The following is a 21309-nucleotide window of genomic DNA, read 5'->3' as shown; positions in this document are numbered from 1 at the left end:
TTTTGGTTGTTGAATAATAAGAGTAGAGGCTGGCTGTTAGAGCTTGTTAATAGTTATAACCAATTTATTCATAAATATAGGAATCTATCTTTGCATCAAGGATCAATGCTACGAATCAAAGCTGAACTTGTCCCTTCAACCGGAAGCCATCTCTCATCGATTTAATCTTTGTTTTCTGTTATTTTCTGCTATTTTCTTATTTTCGTTAGCTTTACAACCCCCCTTAATCCATCTACTTGGAAATAAATCCACTCAATCCCTGTGGAGAATGACCTTGCTCATCACTATCTACAAATTATTAATCCAGAGCAAGAATATTTATCTTTGGTTGGGTTCGGCACCCACCAAAAATTTGGCACCGTTGCCGGGGATTGGCGTCCTATGTAGGTTTATTTCCTTTTGTTTGGTTTATGCCTCGCTCTTCTCGTGTAGGTGAACTCCACTACGACCCTGAGATCGAGAACACAGTTCGCCGCTTGAGGAAAGAAGCCAAGCAATGCCGCAACCAATCAGCATCACTCCCCACTTCCGCAGTGAAATCAGCTGCAGAAATCGTTGAGCCATCCAACCATTCTGAAGAAGAAGTCATGGCCAACAACGAAGAAAGAACCCTTGGAGAGCTAGCTACACCGGATCTGCACCAACAACCTCTCTGCATCGAATATGCAGATCTGGCGGTACCCTTTGAACTTAAATCAGGTCTTATACACTTACTCCCTACTTTTCGTGGACTTACAGGCGAAGACCCTCACAAGCACCTAAAAGAATTCCACGTAGTATGCTCAAGCATGAAACCTCAAGGTGTTACCGAGGAACAAATCAAACTGTGTGCCTTTCCTTTCTCACTAGCTGATAAGGCTAAGGATTGGCTGTACTACCTACCCTCTGGTTCCATCACCACGTGAAATGATATGAAAAGGCAATTCCTTGAGAAGTTCTTCCCTGCTTCCCGAGCGGCTAACATCAGAAAGGAGATCAGTGGCATAAGACAATTAAGTGGGGAAACTCTCTACGAATACTGGGAGAGATTCAAGCAACTATGCGCCAGTTGTCCGCAACATCAAATTCCAGACCAGCTCCTTATCCAATATTTTTATGAAGGGTTACTACCAATGGATAGGAGTATGATCGATGCAGCAAGCGGAGGAGTGTTGGTGAACAAAACTCCTACACAAGCAAGAGAGTTGATCTCAAATATGGCAGCCAACTCTCAACAGTTTGGCTATAGGCTCAACCCTCCAACAACTCATGCTAACGAGGTAAACATCTCATCCCTAGAACAGAAAATTGCAAGCCTGACCTCTCTTGTCTGTCAAATGGCCACAGGTAATACACAAACGGTGAAGGCTTGTGGGATTTGCTCAACTCCGGGACATCCAACTGACATGTGCCCTACGCTTCAAGATGAACCTTACGAACAAGCTAATGCTGTTGGAGGATTCCCGCAAAAGAGATACAATCCCTACTCGAACACCTACAATGCAGGATGGAGGGATCATCCCAACCTGAACTATGGAACCAAGGCCTTCAGCTTCCAACATCAGCATCAAACCAGGCTGCCGGCTCCACCATATTCAGCTGCTCCCAACTCAGGTATGTCTCTCGATGAAATTGTGAAAGCCCTTGCAACTAACACTCAACAATTTCAACAGGAGACGAGGACAAGTATCCGAAACCTGGAGAATCAGGTCAGCCAGTTAGCGACAGCTATGAATCAAATGGAATCCCAATCATCAGGGAGGCTACCTTCCTAGACCACGATCAACCCGAAATAGAATGCTAGCGCTATCACATTGAGAAGTGGGAAGGAGCTGAATGAACCCAATCAAGAAGCATCCAAGGATACAACCAAAAAGGAGACACCATCTTCCCAAACGGATTCAAGCGGAAAGCCACCCCAAGCCATAGTCATCGCTCCACCTTTTCCTAGCCAATTCGCGAGATCCAAGAAGAAGGAGCAAGACAAGGACATTCTCGAGACCTTCCGCAAAGTTGAGGTAAACATCCCCCTCCTTAATGCAATTAAGCAAGTACCCCGCTATGCCAAATTTCTCAAGGAGCTGTGCACTACTAAGAGAAGGCTGAAAGGCGATGAGAAGGTCCATATAGGAGAAAATGTTTCAGCCATTCTCTAGAAAAGACTACCCCCTAAATGCAAGGATCCAGGTATGTTTACCGTTCCTTGTAAGATAGGAAATGTCCAGATCGAAAAGGCTATGCTAGACCTAGGAGCTTCAATAAATGTCATGCCCCATTCTATTTATACAACAATGAATTTCGGACCATTAAAAGAAACGAGCGTGATCTTACAACTTGCTGATCAGTCTACTACATACCCGAAGGGAGTCTTAGAGGACGTCCTAGTCCAAGTTAATAATTTGGTCTTTCCGGCCGATTTTTATGTGATCGACACGGAAGAAGATAACTCTTCCAACTCGACCCCAATTTTGCTAGGAAGACCCTTTCTTAAGACGTCCAGAACAAAAATTGATGTGCACAAGGGGACACTTACCATGGAATTCGATGGTGAGATCATTAATTTTAATATCTATGATGCCATGAGATACCCTAATGATGCGCATTTTATTTTCTCTGTAGATGTTATTGATTCCTCAGTGCAGTAGACTTTTGAGCTAGAAGATGAAGACACACTGAGAGTTGCATTTAACAATGGGCCTGATCAACTGCAACAAGCAAAGCAAAAGTTTATGCTGAATTTAGAACTGCAAACTTTGACTTCTGAACTGAACTCTTTTGAATTTGCCCATAATTCTTCTTTCATTAGTTTACCCCTATCTCACACATGGATCCTTTCATCTATTGTGCAGGCACCCCAACTGGAGCTCAAATCATTACCAAAGCATCTAAAGTACATGTTCCTAGGCAAGGGGGAGACACTACCTGTGATAGTTTCCTCCAAACTCGATGCACTCGAAGAAAGGAAACTAATTCAAGCACTTAAGGAACGCAAGGAAGCAATCGGATGCACTGTATGCACAAAATACTCCTGGAAGAAGACTCCAAACCTACAATCGGAGCCCAGCGCCGATTAAATCCATCGCTAATGGACATAGTGAAGAAAGAAGTTTTAAAACTTCTAGATGCCGGGATAATCTATCTCATTTCAGACAGTAAGTGGGTAAGTCTAGTACAAGTAGTTCCAAAGAAAACAGGTATGACGGTGGTCGAAAATCAAGACGGTGAGTTAGTGCCTACCCGAATTCAAAATGGGTGGCGGGTGTGTATAGATTACCGGAAGCTGAATTCGTTAACCCGAAAAGACCACTTCCCGCTCCCTTTTATCGATCAAATGCTTGAAAGACTAGCTGGCAAATCTCATTACTGTTGTCTTGATGGTTATTCAGGGTTTCATCAAATTCTAGTTGCACCTGAGGACCAAGAAAAGACTACCTTCACCTGCCCCTTTGGTACCTTTGCTTATCGGCGCATGCCATTCGGTCTCTGCAATGCTCCCGCCACATTCCAAGGATGTATGGTTAGTATAGTTTCAGATTATGTGGAAAGCATTATAGAGGTATTTATGGACAACTTCACGGTGTATGGGGATTCTTTTGATTCATGCTTATCTAACCTTACAAAGGTACTTGAAAGGTGTATAGAAAAGAACCTCGTGCTGAATTATGAAAAATGCCATTTTATGGTCGACCACGGCATCATTCTAGGGCATGTAGTCTCTTCTAAGGGAATCGAAGTTGATAAAGCAAAAGTAGATGTTATTAAATCCTTGCCCTATCCCATGAACATTCGGGAAGTTCGCTCTTTCCTTGGACATGCAGGATTCTATCGGAGATTCATCAAGGATTTCTCCAAGATAACTCGCACCTTATGTAATTTACTCCAGAAGGATGTGATGTTTGATTTTGATGAAGGGTGCAGGGCAGCCTTTGATAAGCTGAAGGAATCGCTGACTTCAGCCCCAGTCATCCAGCCACCAAATTGGGATCTTCCCTTTGAAATTATGTGTGATGCAAGCAATTATGCCATCGGTGCTGTTCTGGGACAGAGGGTTGGAAGAGCCGCTCATGCAATATATTATGCTTCGAGGACCCTTGATGCTGCCCAATGCAATTATTCAACAACAGAGAATGAACTCTTGGCTGTAGTTTTTGCCTTAGAAAAATTCCATTCATATTTATTGGGTACTAAGGTGATTGTTTATTCTGATCATGCAGCCCTAAAATATTTTCTTGCCAATAAAGAAGCAAAGCCGAGGCTTATCCACTGGATTCTCCTGCTACAAGAATTTAAACTCGAAATCCATGACAAGAAGGGTGCAGAAAATTTGGTTGTAGACCATCTTAGTAGGCTGACTACAAGTGAAGAGGCAACACCCTTGAAAGACGAGTTCCCAGACGAGCACCTTTTCGCAATTCAAAAAGGAACTCCATGGTATGCAGATATAGTTAATTATTTGGTTACTAGAACCATACCAGGAGAATTAACAAGAGCTCAAAGAGATAAGGTAAGAAGTGATGCCAAGTACTACATCTGGGATGACCCATATCTGTGGAAGCAATGCGCTGATCAGGTCCTTCGAAGGTGCGTGCCCGACCCCGAAATCCCCTCCATTCTTCACTTCTGCCATTCATATGCCTGTGGGGGTCATTTTGGCCCAAAGAGGACAGCACGTAAGATACTAGAGTGTGGATTATTTTGGCCTACCCTATTTCGTGATGCTTATATGTTCTGCAAGGCCTGTGAACAATGCCAAAAGACAGGTAATTTAAGCCATAAAGACCAAATGCCACTTACCCCTATACTGATATGTGAAATATTTGATGTATGGGGTATAGATTTCATGGGCCCATTCCCTTCCTCTTTCGGTAATGTTTACATCCTACTAGCTGTGGACTATGTTTCGAAATGGGTAGAAGCTAAAGATACCTGGACTGATCATGCTAAAGTTGTTGTAGATTTTGTCAAATCCCACATTTTCTCTAGGTTCGGAATGCCCAGGGCGATTATAAGTGACCGAGGCACTCACTTTTGCAACCGAGTGGTGGAAGCTCTATTCAAGAAATACAATATCACCCATCGAATTTCCACTACATAGCACCCACAAACAAGTGGACAAGCCGAAGTGTCCAACAGGGATATAAAATCTATACTTGAAAAAACGGTTGACCCTAGAAGGAAGAATTGGAGTCTGAGACTCAATGATGCACTATGGGCCTACCGAACAGCCTATAAAACTCCTATAGGTATGTCTCCCTACCGTTTGGTATTCGGCAAGCCATGTCATCTCCCTATGGAACTGGAACATAAAGCATACTGGGTGGTCAAACAATGCAACATGCGCATGGATGAGGCAGGAGAACAGAGGAAGTTGCAGCTACAAGAACTAGAAGAGATCCGCAATGACACTTATGAGAGCTCTCGAATCTACAAGGAAAAGAAAAAAGCCTTCCATGACAAGACGATTCCAAGGAAAGATTTTGCAATTGGCCAGAAAGTTCTTCTTTTCCATTCTAGACTTAAACTCTTTCCCGGTAAGTTGCGATCTCGGTGGGTTGGACCTTTCACTGTTACTAACATGTTACCTTATGGAGCAGCTAAGATTTGGAGTTCGACCACAGACAAAAGGTTCAAGGTAAATGGGCACCATCTAAAATCCTTCTATGAAGGATTTCAGGTATACAATGTGGAAGAAGTACCCCTCGAAAGTCCGACCTATGCAGAGTAAGGGCATGAAACTCTATCTCCCCACCCACCTTCCACCGCATCAGGGAAGTTTGTTCCTTTTCTTTTTTTTCTCTCTCCACTTGTTTTCCTTTTAGTTTCCACCTTTTATTAAGTCTTAAGTGTGGGGGGGAGTACATGCTTTAACCGTTTTATTTAGTACGAAAAAAAAACACTAAACTCTTTCGAAATCAATTGAAACAATATTTTGGGAAAATTCTTGTGGACCTAGTAATGAGGTACAATTAAGGAGCACATGACCTTTTTGAAGCTATTCCCTTTTAAGCTAGTCCTAAATTCAGGTTTAAGTAAACAGGGCAAATACTTTACCATTGCTACAATTGGTAGGATGGAGCATAAAATGCACCTACTAGCTAGTAATTCAAACAGTAGGATGGAGCATAAAATGCACCTACTGACCAAGTAATCCACAAGTAGGATGGAGCATAAAATGCACCTACTGACCAAGTAATCCAAAAGTGAGATGGAGCATAAAATGCACTCGCTTCTTTAGAAGAGAGAACAAGAAAATAAAAGAGAGAGAAGATAAAAATGTTTTCCCTGATTTACTACCTGGTTTGCAGTAGCAAAAATTAGATTGACTGATGAATGAGTCATGTATGACTTGGTTGTGTTGATTTAACGATTCACAATAATTAACCTAGAATATTTGTAGAGAAAGACGAAGGAGAGTTGAGTTCAAAAATTGGTAGGATAGCTAGTTTGTTTTTGTTCTATTTTTACTTGAATTTTGACTTGCCCGAGGACGGGCAATGTTTAAGTGTGGGGGAATTATAAGAATAAAATTTTTCATATGTTTATCCCTCAATATTCTGTACTTTACACTTAATTGGTACCTAATTTGACTCATTACTCTTGTATTTCGATTCAGGGCAAGCAAGAAGGCGATTGGAAGAAAACAAGGCTAATCGGATGTTTTTGTGTAGTTTCGGCACCGATCAGTGATATGGGCCTAACTCTCAATTCCGGACTCCGATTTGGATGTTTCAAGAAGCACTGGAAAGATAAGGAAAAGGCCCACAACTTTTATGTTTTAGGTTTTGGCAGAATCGGTCCGCATCAAAGAAGAATCCGGGCCTAAAGTCAGAGCAATTTTGCAGCAAGGCCCATTTCACAAGCTGAAGCCCATTTCGCAGAGTCTTGAAGCAAGCCCGAATTGTTAAAAAAGCCAGTTCGAATTCAAGATCCAAGAGTCCCATTAGAATAGAAGTTGAATGTAATCTCAATAAAAGAGTTTTACCAGATTTAAATTCTCAAATTGTAATCCTATAAAGATAAGAGATAAGAGTTAGATAGGATAAGTTCAAATTAGACTAGGACTTTCCAGTTTGAGGATAATCTCCTTAAGGGAGTTGGAGAGCAGCCCTCTCCCCAAATCTATATAAAGGGGGGGCGGACCAGCACCCAAGGCATCAATTCCTCCAAGAGAGCTTCAGTCTTCAGAGAGGGAAATCAGCAACTAAGGAGGAAGAAGCAAGAGTTCGCCCCCTTTCTCATCTAGAAGCTGCGTCTTCATCATGAAGTGTCTGTAAGTTTTTATTTCTGGTTGAAGGGTTAGGTAAGCCTTGATTCTGTAATATTGTGAGATCTAATTGATTTTTTTATTTTAGTTCATTATTTATGGGTGTTCATATGTTTTCTGCTAATTAACTGCGAGGATTATTTTTGTTGATTAAGCAAGAAGGGCTCATTGCTCATTCAATGGAAATAATCTATGGCCGATTGAACCTCCAGTTTCGTATATGATTGGTAGGTTCGATCATAGTGGCAACTAACATAAATTGATTGCAAAAAAGTTTTCAATCTATGTTAGGAAAATATATGATCTGGTTTAAACGATCCGAGCTTGTGAGATCGCTGACTAGGATTGGGTCTCTCCCCTCCTAATGCTATTAATAGGTTAAATCCTAAGAGCTTGTTTAGGATTGTCTATTAATAAGGGAAGCAATCAAAGAGCTTGTTTTGGTTGTCGAATAATAAGAGCAGAGGCTGACTGTTAGAGCTTGTTAATAGTTATAACCAATTTATTCATAAACATAGGAATCTATCTTTGCATCAAGGATCAATGCTACGAATCAAAGCTGAACTTGTCCTTTCAACCGGAAGCCATCTCCCATCGATTTAATCTTTGTTTTCTGTTATTTTCTGCTATTTTCTTATTTTCGTTAGCTTTACAACCCCCCTTAGTCTATCTACTTGGAAATAAATCCATCCAATCCCTGTGGAGAACGCCCTTGCTCATCTCTATCTGCAAATTATTAATCCAGAGCAAGAATATTTATCTTTGGTTGGGTTCAGCATCCACCACTCCACCGTAGATTTGGGCATAGGTGTCAGCTTGAAATTGATGTTAATTCACGGGTGGGTATGGGTGTTATAGATGGAGCTGTTTATAATTTTGAATTATTGTACGTCTGTAGTTCAAATCAGAATTCTGAGGTGGAGTGCAGTGTAAAAATCCCTAAATCAATCTTAAACCCTAAACCCCTACACTCTTAACCCTAAATTCTAAAAGGAAAACATGCATTTGGTTGGATGCATGTCCACCAACCGGGAATATTGATCTCTGTTATCGACAAGGCCCGTGATGCTAGCATTGCACTTATTTTTTTCCTTAATTTCCTATACTTACATCTCTTTACTGAAAGAAGCCGTTACACTATGAAACCAGCTTTTCGTTTTATAAATTAGCTTCTCACTATCCACCTTTTTTCATTTGCTCTCTCTCTCTCTCTCTCTCTCTCTCAGCAGTTCAAGCGATGGATTCCATTGTAATGAAGGTAGGGAATTCGCCAAATCCAATCCTCGCTTTTCCTGAGATAACATGTCTTGATTTTGAAGAGACCATGTTTATCGATAGCCAGAGCTCCCCTCCTCCTGGCATCACACCGCTCAGATGGCTGATGTTCGTAAGGAACCAAGGAAGGAGAAGATTTATTACTTTTGTCCACCAAATCCTCCTCCATTACAAAGGTGAAAAGATATCAAGATTTAGACTTCGATTTTGTTTCAGTACCGAGCATTTCGACCATGTAAATCGGTGGATTGAATTTGCAATCACAAAACAAGCTCAAGAGCTTGATTTAGACTTCTCAGGGTCAGGTCTGGCACAAGATTCACGAACTGGGTATTGTCCCTACGAGTTGCCCCACTACGTTTTTTCTTGTTCATCGTGTAATGTTCTCAAGCTGAACTTCTGCAAGTTCCATCCGTCCGTTTTCAGGATTTTTTCTTCGCTTAAGATGCTAACGTTAAAACGTCTGGAATTAAGCTCAGAATTAGTTTCGCAAGTGTTGAATAACTGCCTAGTCCTGGAGATTTTGCATCTTGAAATGTGTCATGGTTTGTGCCATCTGAAGATTTTGTCTTCAAATTTGCGCCTTGAGAAACTGACAATACGTGATTGTCGTCCCCTCACTCAAGGTATTGAAATTTGTTCTCCAAATCTCAAGTCTTTGAGTTACTTCGGAGGTGTAGTACTCTTTCGACTGGAGAAGATGCTGTCTCTCCATGAAGTTGTTCTTGATTTTGGGCTTCAAACTGTCCTTCATGAGAGTGATCATCACAAGTTCATCGGGAACCTCTTGACTGATCTTGATCATGCTGCAGTTATGTCGGTATGTACGTATTTGATTCAGGTATGTGCTTATGCCCTCTCCATCCTTCTAACTAATTTGGGTACGTTCCTTTTTCATTTGTAGAGTGGAATTTATTTGTTAAACATGGATTTTAGAAGGTTTAGGGTATTTATCAGACTTCAAGAAATGGTTTCATTTCAATGGATTGATTTGGCACACTGTTTGGATGGTGAAGTTATTCCTTTCCTCTAGGAGACTACTTTGATGGTTTAGATCTGTTAATTTGGTGCCTCACTTGGATGAGCTAAACTAGTTGAGATCTTGATAATTATTTTTTTTTAAAGCCCGGCCATAGGCAAATTCATTCAACTAGCTAGCCAAAATCATGGTTTTCAAAATTGGACCGAACCAGACAGTTGGACTGGAAAAACCGGGAATCGGTTAGGTGACCAGTTTCGGTTTTCCCCAAAATCAGAAATTTGCCCAAATCCGTTGATTTTGGTCAACAAACCACTGACCTGGGCAATTAACCGTTCAAACCATTTGAACCATTAAAACGGTTTTGACCATTTTTTATATTTTTTAATTTTTTGTCAAAACGGGCCCGATTGTTCGGTTTGAACAGTCTGACCATTCGACCTGGTAAATGAACCCCTGACCGGTTCGGTCTCCAGGTCGTTTTTAAAAACCATGAGCCAAATTAGTTACATCAAGGTCCAGGATAGGACCATGTCTTGGGGAGCTCCAAGAAAGGGTGTATTTAGCTGCATGGGAAAATTACAAGACCTTGGAGTAAAAGTAATGAGGCCGAAGGAAGGTGAGATAATAGCTAGGCTCTTGCAGTCAGAAAGGAGTGTAAGGATACTCCAGAGAGTCTTGAGGGTTTTCTTCCAACAAGAGCTTAACTAGGATTAATTGGCTGATGATCTTAGAATACCATTTTGATGTTTATATATTTTATTTGTTTTACACTTTTTAGAAATTTATAAATTAATTAAATGTGCATGTAACAATTCGGCTACCAATAATGTTCATTAATATGAATATATAATATTAGAGATATACTCAATTTCTTTATATATTTATGGTTTTTTTTCTGCATTTTTAATTTTTATTTAATTTATAACTTGTAACATCACATGTTGCCTTGTTTGATTAAGATGGTTGAACTGTAAACCCGCCTCTAGAGAAAAATGCAGTTACAATCAGTGTTTATCGGTGTTTTTAAACCATTGTTGAATTTTCCATTTAGATTGGTTCACTGGTTAACCAACCAGGATTCTAGGTCCATGCCATCACTAATTAAACTAGCTAGTTATAGAAAGGTGGTTGACTCAAGAACAACATGCTGCCCAATCAGTTGAATTGTTTGATTCAGTTAACAAAGTCATGGCTTAGATGTTAATTCTCTTTTTCTTCTGATTTTTTGTATTCCACTTTTATAATTAATAAAAATACCTCATATTTATCACACTTATTTTTGTTTAATATGATGATAAATAGTGTAATATACAATATGTCCAAAAATTTTAACAAATATTGTGTACTCTATTGTATTTTTTGTATTTATATCTAATTTTTATTATTTAATTATGAAATTATGGATTAATTCATTTGACTTTGATGCTTGAACTGTTGACCCACCATGTAGATGGAAAACCGGCATCCTTCTGGATCAATTTCAAAGTTGTTAGTATTTATACTATTGAAGTTATAGGATATAGAGTTAATTAGTGAAATTTAATGGCGAGAAACAAAAATACCTTAAACATAGAATTAATGAGAGAAAATGTGAGTTAATATGTTAAACATAGGAATTAATGATAGAAAATAGGATGAACTGAAAAGTAGTGCATATGACAAATTTTCCCTGACAATGGAGAGTTACCAAATTCATAAATAGGGATGTTTATCTATACTATCTATACAAGTGCAAATAGGTATCCTTAGCTTCTGAAATTTTCATTGGACAACAAATGCCTCCTCTATAAAGTTTGAATTGGAAAACAAACAAAGGCGATATTGTTATTTTACATCTTCATTTAGTGCTTATTTGATAAAAAGATACAAAAATACTTCTTTTGTTCAATAATTGGAAAACAAGTTTTAGAAAAATGGTCATTTTACATATTTCATTTAATGCTTATTTATATCTATACTATTACTAAAAGTGTAAGTAATGGCATGGAACTTTTGTTTGACTAAATTTTTCCAATTTTTTGAATTTGGTCCTTGTCTAATTTTAAGAATGGAAATATAATTTGGAAAACCACTTTTCTCCCCATTGAAATCCCTCTCATTAATTCTCATATTTAAGATATTAACTCCCATTAACATTCATTTAATCCCTTTTCTACTAGAATGCCCCTATTTTTGAATTGTAAGGGCACAAAATGTCATTTGAACTACTACATCGTTCTTCATTCAATTCCCTCTCAATAAGTCTTATCTTAACGTATTAACTCCATTCTTTTTATTGAATCCTATATTTAACATATTATTTTCACAAAATAGAAACAAGTAAATTCTATCAAATAGATTTAAACCCAATACTCTTAACAATATAAGATACATGATTTTTATCCAGAAATGGAACTATTTTTCCGTCATGGTGGCAAGCAATTCAGCCATCCATGTCAAGTAGGTTAATCCATATGCCATTATTAAATAATGACATTATGTAAGTATGCATATTAATCATATTAATGAAAAATAAGTGCAATAAATAATAATTATTCTTATTGATGTTGGAATGAATTATAAATTAAAAAAACAAAAAAAATAAAAATTATTTTTGTAGTGGTGGGTCAACAATTCAATCTTTTGAGTCAAATGTGTCAACCCTTGATATCATAATTAAATAAAATACAAAAATACAAAAACATTATGTAAGAATACAAAATTTTGTAAATAACATTTATACATTTATCTAATATTTTATATTAATCATATAAAAAAATAAGTGTGATAAATAATAGTCTTTTTATTGATGTTGGAAATAAAATATAAAATCTAAAACCAACCCACTAAAATTGTTTTCATGGTGGCAGGTCAACAGTTCAATGCTTCGGGTCATATGTGTCTACCATTGATTTTGTAATTAAATAATAAAAATTAAAAAACACAAAAAAATATGAAAAAGATTGAAACTCTATACAAAACATTCAAACACATCTCTAATATTTTACATTAATCATATTAAAAATTAGACATGATAAACAAGAATTATTTTTAACTTTTTATTGATGATATAAATAAAATACAAAAATCAAAACTAACACAAAAGTGAAACTTTTTCATGTTTTGTGGTAAATCAATTCAAAATTTTAGGTCAAGTGTGTCAACTTGTGAAGTTATAATTAAATAAATAAAATTTCAAAAATGTAAAAACATAAAAATGTACAAAAAATATATAAATTATATAGAAAACATCAGGCCATATCTCTATATTAATGAACCATAATAAGTGTGACAAATAAGAATAATTTTTATAGACATAGAAATATAAAAAAAACTGTAGAAATTTTTGGAATCATATTATATACTATCATCATCATCACAAAATTAACCACGTGCAGAGCATGTACCCATGTACTAGTGTCAACGAAAAGTTTAGAAACACTCAAGGCACATTCCTACGTTTTATAATAGTATAAAAAGTATTAACTTTTGTGTTTTTACAAAGGCTGAAATTAGTTAAAAATCTTGGTACATTGCTTTGATTACTAGGATTCATTCCTTTCTCATATAGGAGATCAATTTAGTTGCCTAGATATTTTGGTTGATATGGTACATTGTCTTGACATTCTAGATTAGTTGAAATTTTGGTACATAACTAAGATGGTTTGGATTGGTTCGCCAATCTTTGGAGACCATAAATAAAGTCTTATTACAAAAAAAAAAAATCTTGGGAGTCCACTTTTATAGAATAAATTTTTGGGCTTATTTGATACAACATTTAGATGAGCTAGATTAGATGAAACCTTAATGCATTGTGTGGATGGTAGGAAAATCAGTTGACTGATTTTAGGATGTAATTTTCATGGCCTAGGTTTTAGATATTACTGAATAGATCACTTTATTTGACTCAGAATTTTCTGAAAAACAAATGGTACTTTACTTTTTTTCGTGTTTCATGGGACTACATAATAGGGCTAGACCTTCCCTATCCCTAACTTGGGATGATCATTTATAGCTTAGCCTTGCCCAACTCGGAAACTTTGAGGCTTGGGATGAACACACACACTATTATATAAAAGTGGGAAGTGGGAATAGCTCCCCATTGTTTTTTTACCAAAGTGACCCTTTTTTGAATTTAATCCATCTCTATTTTGAGACTAGAAACTGTAATTTGAATAAAAGTATTAAATTCATTTTATTCCTTCACATTAAACCTATATTTATAGTATTAACTCTTATTCTCTCTCATCGAATCCTTGTTTAAGTTATCTTTGTTTCTCATCATTTAATTCCACTAATAAAATCCATGAACAATAATTTTAATGGTATAAAACCTTATATTTTGATAACAACCCACATGTAAAACCTTTTTCTTTTTCAAGTGATGGGTAATCAGTTCAACCATTTGAGGGAAATAGGTCATAATTCAATACCAAAAATTTTAAAATATATAAAATACAAAAAATAAAAAAAATATACACATATCTAATATATATTATCATATTAAACAAAAATAAGTGTGATAAAATAATAATTATTTTCTTAATGGTGCAAATGAAATACAAAATTTAAAATTGTTCAAAAAATGAAACCACTTTCCTATCTAGATGATGAGTCAATGGTCCAATATTTTTTACCAAATAAGTCAACCCATGATGTCATAATTAAATAATATATATTTAAAAAGATAGAAACACAAACATACAAAAAATAGAAGTATAGAAGCTTTTTATAAAACATTTCAACACATCTCTAGTATTATATATTCATCATATTAAACAAAATTAAGTGTGGAAAAAAAAAAGATTTATTTCTACTAATAATGAAAATGGAATACAATAAAATTGACCCAAGAGTAAACCAGTTTTTCTATCCACGCAAGTGGTGGGACAAAGATTTAACCATCTAGGTAAAATGGGTATATCATGATTTCAAAATTAAATAATCAAATTTAAGATTAGATAGAAATATAGAAAATTGCAAAAAAAAAATAGAAATTTAGTTTAAATTTATGTATAATGTAATACATAAAAATGATTTGTTACTAATGATGGAAATGAAATACAAAAATCAAGGAAAAAGAAAAATTAATGTCTAAATTGTGGCCCCACTAACTAGGTCAAAGTCTTGTGTTTTTGGATTTTTTTACTAAAATACACTAATTTTTAAAATATGGTAGCTCTGAGGGCAAAAAAGTAATTTGAATACTCTTATTAAGTTCATTTAATTTCCTTTCATTAAATCCCTCATTTAAGGTATTAACTCTCATTCTCTTTCATTGAATTATATATTTAAGGCATTTTTGTTTCTTGTCACTAAATTCTAGTAATTAAATCAATACATAATAACTTTAACAACATAAAAAAATTATATTTTTAAAATCTACCTGGAAACAACACTGTATTTTTGTTTATGCGGTGGTAAGAAGTTCAATCATTTTGAACTGAATGCCAACCGATGATGCCATAATTGAAAATAACAATTCAAAAACAAATAAAATACAAAAATATAAAATGAATAAAAAATTTTGGGCACATATATGATAAATAAAAAAAAATGCTTTTATTAATAATGAAAATGGAATATAAAATTTAAAACCAACTAGAAATGAAACCATTTTCCAATTTCCTCACATTAAGTCTCATATATAAAGTATTACCTCTTATTCTCTCATTAAATTCTATATTTAAGGTATATTTGTTTCTCATTATTAAATCCTACCAATTAGATGTACAATATTAATTTAATAGTATAAAATTAATATTTAGGATATTAGTTAACCTAAAAAACATTTTCTTCCTTCCCAATGGTGGATAAAAAATTTGATAAATTTGGTCAAATGGGTTAACTGGTTAACCCATGGTTTTCAAAACCGGGACCGGACTGGACCGGATGGTTGGACCAAGAATACTGGGACTGGATTTTTGCCCAAAAGTGTTGATTTGGTCAACAAACCGTTGACTTGGGTGGTTGAGCCATTCGAACCGTTCAACGGTTTTGATTGTTTTTATTTTTTTCAAATTTTTGTTAGAACGGGCCGTCCATTCGATTTGAACGATCAGATTGTTTGACCTGAGAACTGGACCCCTGACCGGTTGATTGTCTGAATCGGTTTTCAAAACCTTGGGTTAACCAATGGTATACCATAATTAAATAATAAAAATTTAAAAGTAGATATAGATAAAATATTAAAATAACTATGATATGTAATTGTTATTCAAATATAACATTAATTTTATATTTGAAATCACAGGTTTGCAGGAACTCAAACCTGCCCTATCAGGGTCTGTATATGGCCTCGTATGGGTCAGGCTATGTCCGGTCTGGGCCAGCCCATGATCACCCCTATGGCCTTATCCATAACCCCCCAACGTAGGTGAAGGTGGAATTATGGGAATTGACTCGTAAAGTATGTTGCTAATTAAAGCGAGCAACCAACTTTAAAATGAGCTAGTAGGTAGGAGTGTCAATTGGACTGGATTTCGTCGAATCCGATCCAGTCCAATGTGAATCCATTATAGGACCAGGTCTAATTCAATCTAATGAATGTTTTGCATCAATTTGGACCTGTCCAATTCAATGTCTGGATCATCAAATCTGTTCAAATTCATTTTGATTTAGATTGGTTTCAACTCAAACCCAGTCCATACATATATTTTTATCTTATACTAATGGACTAGATATTGGCTTAATCCAACCCAATCCAATATAAAATTGTTACGGACAAATTAGGTTCAATCCAATCTAATAAATATTTTGGACCAGATTGATCCAAACCAATGTCTTGGTGGTCCATCCAATTCGTCCAAATTAATTTTGGACTGGACGGGTGCAATCCAAAACCCATCCGTTGATAACCTTACTAGTAGGTGCCTTCTTTTTTACTTGAATGATTAATCTATGGCACAGTACCTAGGGAGCTTTCACCAATCAAATCACTCCATAAATTTTGATAAGTACCACCTGATTGATCACCTCTTTTAGCATTGGCTATAAGTTTTTTCGGTATCATATCTTTTCTTGGATGCCTCGAGATTAGTAAACTAATCTTATTTTTTACTTGACTTTTGCGTTGGTATGGTACAACTTTTTTTATGGCTCAAATTAGTTAAATTTTGGTACCTCGTTGGATGATTGAAATTAATGTACTAATATTAGGAGACCACCTTGGTTCCCGATCTTTGGGTTTCATTTGATATTTCATTTACATGGCTTGGAATTTTGAAAATTGGGTTCTTTAGTGCATCATTTGTTATACCATTTCCATTGCCTGACTTACTTGAAACCAGTGCGCTTCACTTAGCTTTCAAGATTAGTACTAGATAGGATTTATGTGATTTAATTTACTTTGTAAAGCATAGGACTTGCGATTTAATTCATGTCAATGTTAATGTTAGATTCCATTTTTGTTAGTCAAAATGTGTGGTCTGAAATGATAAAACATGATTTATTACTTAGTACCATGGATGTCAAGGTGTATACGATAAATCACTTTTCCATGATTTATAACTGAGTGAATTCTTACAAATTTTAATTCTTTCCTAATTTAAAGCACCATTGGTACTGCTAGAGGATGCCCTCATGTAACTGGGTCAAATTTACCTCAACATCCATGGATGGTTTTCTATACTAAATATCGTTGAGATATGCATGAGTTATTCATCTCTCTCTCTGTCTCTTTTGTATGTATCCCTTCAACAATAAGATACGTACATATGGTCTTTAAAACCAACCCAGAGAATGAATCTGTCAGGGGTCTGGTTCTTGGGTTGAACAGTCCAATCATTCGAACTGAACGGTTGGCCCATTCTGATAAAAAAAATTAAAAATGGTAAAAACCGTTCGAACGATTTAAATGATTAACCGTCCGGGTCAGCGGTTTGTTGATCAAAATCAACGGTTTTGAAGAAAACCAGAACTTGTCACCTAATCGGTTCCTAGTTTTTTTCGTCCGACCGTCCAGTCCAGTCCATTTTTGAAACCATGCACGTACCTTTGGAGGCCAAGGATTAGCCCAAACTTAGTTCCGAAGTTTATGAAATCAATCCTAGCTCATGCTATGAAGATGATGGGTTGGTTATGTGTGAAATTTAACTTCTTATCAAATTCACCACACTAGTTTGTTCCCCGTGTACTACTGAGTGGGCCAATTTGGATATTGACGTTAATGTGGGTCCAAGCTAGGGTTCTTATTTAAATTAAAGTTACTCCTTAAGATAACCCAATTCATCTAATTTATTCTCCTACTTTATTAGAGAGATCTAAAATCTCAAGAGAGATTGATAAAGAAAAGAAGGATTTATTGAGGGGAGATGTTGCAAACATTGGCTATTAGGGGGGGGGGAGAGAGAGAGAGATTTAAGAATGATTTTATTAGAGAATAAACATGGATTTCTTGAGAGATAGTAAAAACCCATGAGGTTTTTAATTTTGACTTGTTATTTTTAATGGTTTATTTTAAAAATAAATATGTACATGTGTGAGAAGGGAGAACATGAGGAGGTATATATATATACATAGATAGATATAGATAGATAGATATAGATATATATGATAAAAGGTTCAGTTTTTAATAGTCTATATGGCCTTTACTTTGATGACTAAAATTTCCAAAAAATTGTCTGACATTTTTCTGAAATTAACAAACTGAAATTTTGTTTTGAAAAAACCTAAATGGTATGTGTTGAAGGTATATGTTCAAAATGATATCCAAAACAAGAGATGCCAAATTATTCCATCTCACTTTGTAAGAAAACAAGCTTGAAATGTAAATGTCAAATTATTCTAATGATGATAATTTACCAATAATAATTGGATTTCGGAGTAGGTTACTCCTAGTTAGGAGCATTTTAATGTTTGGAATATGGAAATTTCTAGATTCTAATATATATCTCAAAATAATATCATGTTTCCTTGGACACTCACTCACTATCATCATCTAACCTTTCTTTGCCTAAGGTTTTATCTTTGAAGGGAAGAAGTTTGCCTAATCCACTTTATAATCTTAGGCATTTGACATTGAACACTATGTTGGACAATCAAGAGCTCCAGGGCATAGCTTTTTTGCTGAGGAATTCCCCTCAACTGCATAGCCTTTCAATAGAACTTGGCCTTGGACGTGCCATCAAGGTGAGCGACATGATGGCATATAATTTTTACGTTATATGGCTGCTTTTGGCTGCAACTGGTGTAAATGCATAGGAGTGCAAATAGGTTCAGTGTAAATTCTGGTTTTAATTTATTTGTTAATTTTTGAAAATAGTCCCACCTTCGATGCAAGAGAATGGAAGTAGGAAGAGGATTATTTGTCTGGGAGTGAGGTAGTAAGAAGATGATGTGGTTGCCATTTATATGAAAGGGAATTTAGGTAGGAGGAAGGTGGTGCAAATTTTGCATTTTTTTTAGATGCAAAATTTACACTGCTAGTGAATGCAAATAAGATAAAAAAGTATATCAGGTAAGAGTACAAATCATAATTACAAACAAACAGATGAAAAACTAAACTGGATGCAAAATTTATGTCTGGTTCAAATTTGCATTGCAACCAAATGCAGCATAAATCTCAATTCATGTTGCCTCTTACTCTTACTCTTGCTACTGATAATTCCCTACTGAAAATTTCCAATTTTGACTTCTCAGGGATCCAGTGCTCTATATCTTGACATGTCTTTGGTGGGTGAGGACTTTTGGGAATCACGGAAGCAACCATTTGATTGCATATCATACCAACTCAAGTTTGTAGAAATAAATTGGTTTGCAGCAGAGGAAAATGAGATACATCTAGTGAGATACATTATCAAGAATGCGACGGCCTTGGAGAAAATGATCATCAACTTGTGTCAGCAAAGCACTTCTGATGAAAGGAACTCAATGATATTAAGGCTTGCAAGAGAAATTTCAGGTAGTAAGAAAGCCTCTCCAAATGCAAAAATAATAATTCAGTGAGATGTTGAGCATTTATGGATTCTAGTATTGTTGCAGATGAGTTTATTAAAACAATATATATATATATATGTTCATTGATGAAAAAGAGTATCTGTTCTGTAACTTTTCATTCAAAACAATTAATTATTTGTTCTATGGACTAGATTTTCTGTATATAAGTTAAAGTTTGTGAAGACAATGTTTTCAAAAGAATGGGTCGAATTTCATTAGTTATTATGATTGATTGTACAAGCGTGTTTATATACAAAACAATAATGAATGAATAAAACTGGAAAATAATTACAAGAGTAGAAACATTCAATCAAGGAAATTGGTCTAGCAAGGAAACTTCCTAAGAAGAAAGTTTCCCTTTTACTCTGATTGGTGTCTCTATAGTAACTGCTCCATCTTTGATAGGAGCTCTTTCTATAGCAGCTGGTCCATCTTTGGTAGTAACTCTTTCTAGAGTAACAATGCTTTCTTTGGTAGGAGGACTAGGGGTCTGTTTGGTAGGAGGACTAGAGGTTTGTCTGGTTGATTCCTCAGTAAGCTAAAATCGCTAGCCATATGCAGATAAAAACTCTTTTATATGTAATTCCACACTGGTCAATAACCCATTATTCGAGATGGTGACTAGGTAAGCCTTCTATTCCCTCCAGAATAAGAGGTAGAAGATCAATGACTCTCACTTGCACTTTTGTTGCCCTTGTACAATCGGAGAGGCCAAATTAGACCTTAGGATTCAAAAAGAAAAGAAAAAGAAAGGCCAGACATAGTTAGAAACAGATGACATTTGTAACATTGTCGCCTGCATCGTTTGCGATCGAATAAAGTAATGAAAAATGGTGAGTTGGTATGTCCATTCAGCACCTGATATCTCCGGTGGGGTCCACTATCAAACACAAGGTGTGCACATCACCCCATTCGAACATGGATATCTTTTCGAGCATTTTTTACCCTAAACTTCTTTCTCGCAAAATCTCTCCATTCAGTTGGTACTCCAGTCTGGTCGTCTTTCCTGACTAGCTTCTTGTGTTTGTTGAGTTGATTTATCTGTGCATATTCTTCATCAACCACTTGTTATTTTTTATTTTATTTTTAGTTTTATTTATTCTTGAGTAGGAATCAAAATGGGCATGGATGTATATCTATGGAGTTGAGATGGTTTATTGGAAGGAGATTTGAACACACTAATGGCCGATTGGTGTATGTTGGGGGTAAGGTAAAGCTCATTGAGAATATAGATGTAGATAGCATATTCTATTGGACATTGCATGGTAAAAGATTGTTGATATTCGAAGAATGATGTGAGTAAAATTTTCTACAAGGTGCCTAATTTGGGTATTAGTGATGGGTTGAGGGAAGTGTTTGATGATACAACCACATTTGGGTTGTTGAATTATATATTCGAGGGTGGGAGTGTTGACATGTATCTGGAACACACTATGTCAGCCCCGGCATATGATGCAACAAGGTACATTGCAAAAGAATTATGCCAAGGGGTACCCATTAGACCCAAAAGGGATCAGGATGGTTGTGGATTTGAACGAACATGCATGGGAGTTTGAATATTCTAGGGGTAATGATAGCCAACATAATATTGGTGACATTGGGTTGACTGATGTAATTTTCAAAATTTTGCAAGGTGATTTAGAGGATATGTATGGTTGCATCACACAAGTCGACACCATTGAAAAGGGTGGAGAGGCTAACGTTCACACTAATGGAGGGGGCAGAGAGGAAAATCCCACTAGAGTTACTAGAGGGGGAGAGCCTACTGGAGGGGGTGGAGAAGAAAACCCCACTAGATTGGCTGAAGGGGAAGAGCCTATTGGAGGGAGTGGAGAGGAAAACCCCATTCAAGTGACTAATGTAGGAGAGCCTTTTAGAGGGAGTGGAAAGTGAT

General features: G+C 36.1%; 2 protein-coding genes across 2 annotated transcripts; both read left to right on the top strand.

Moving 5' to 3' along the window:
- The first annotated feature begins 410 nt into the window (after positions 1–410).
- Positions 411–5704, top strand: LOC148852830 (uncharacterized). The gene is given in 4 exon segments (XM_088945860.1): positions 411–1688; positions 1776–2113; positions 3010–4577; positions 5082–5704. Coding segments are annotated over 4 exon segments (3807 nt in total).
- Positions 5705–8459: 2755 nt separating this feature from the next.
- On the top strand, positions 8460–19638 carry LOC148852829 (putative F-box/LRR-repeat protein At1g56400). The gene is made up of 3 exons (XM_088947723.1): positions 8460–9359; positions 18438–18608; positions 19119–19638. The coding sequence occupies exons 1-3, from the start codon at positions 8481–8483 to the stop codon at positions 19422–19424; spliced, it is 1356 nt and encodes a 451-aa protein (XP_088803849.1). The 5' UTR covers positions 8460–8480; the 3' UTR covers positions 19425–19638.
- The last annotated feature ends 1671 nt before the right edge of the window (positions 19639–21309 follow it).

This window comes from Nelumbo lutea, chromosome 5 (assembly GCF_056320005.1).
Source record: "Nelumbo lutea isolate HS-2025 chromosome 5, American lotus-T2T, whole genome shotgun sequence".
In the NCBI taxonomy this organism is placed as follows: Eukaryota; Viridiplantae; Streptophyta; class Magnoliopsida; order Proteales; family Nelumbonaceae; genus Nelumbo; species Nelumbo lutea.
The sequence above is the reverse complement of the archived record's forward strand: the minus strand, read 5'-3'. Positions and strand labels throughout refer to the sequence as shown.

Coding starts and splice junctions, on each gene's coding strand:
- LOC148852829 (XM_088947723.1), top strand. CDS start 8,481: ATGGATTCCATTGTAATGAAGGTAGGGAATTCGCCAAATCCAATCCTC. Junction 9,360..18,437: donor TATGTACGTATTTGATTCAG/GTATGTGCTTAT, acceptor TCTTTGCCTAAG/GTTTTATCTTTGAAGGGAAG. Junction 18,609..19,118: donor GCCTTGGACGTGCCATCAAG/GTGAGCGACATG, acceptor TTGACTTCTCAG/GGATCCAGTGCTCTATATCT.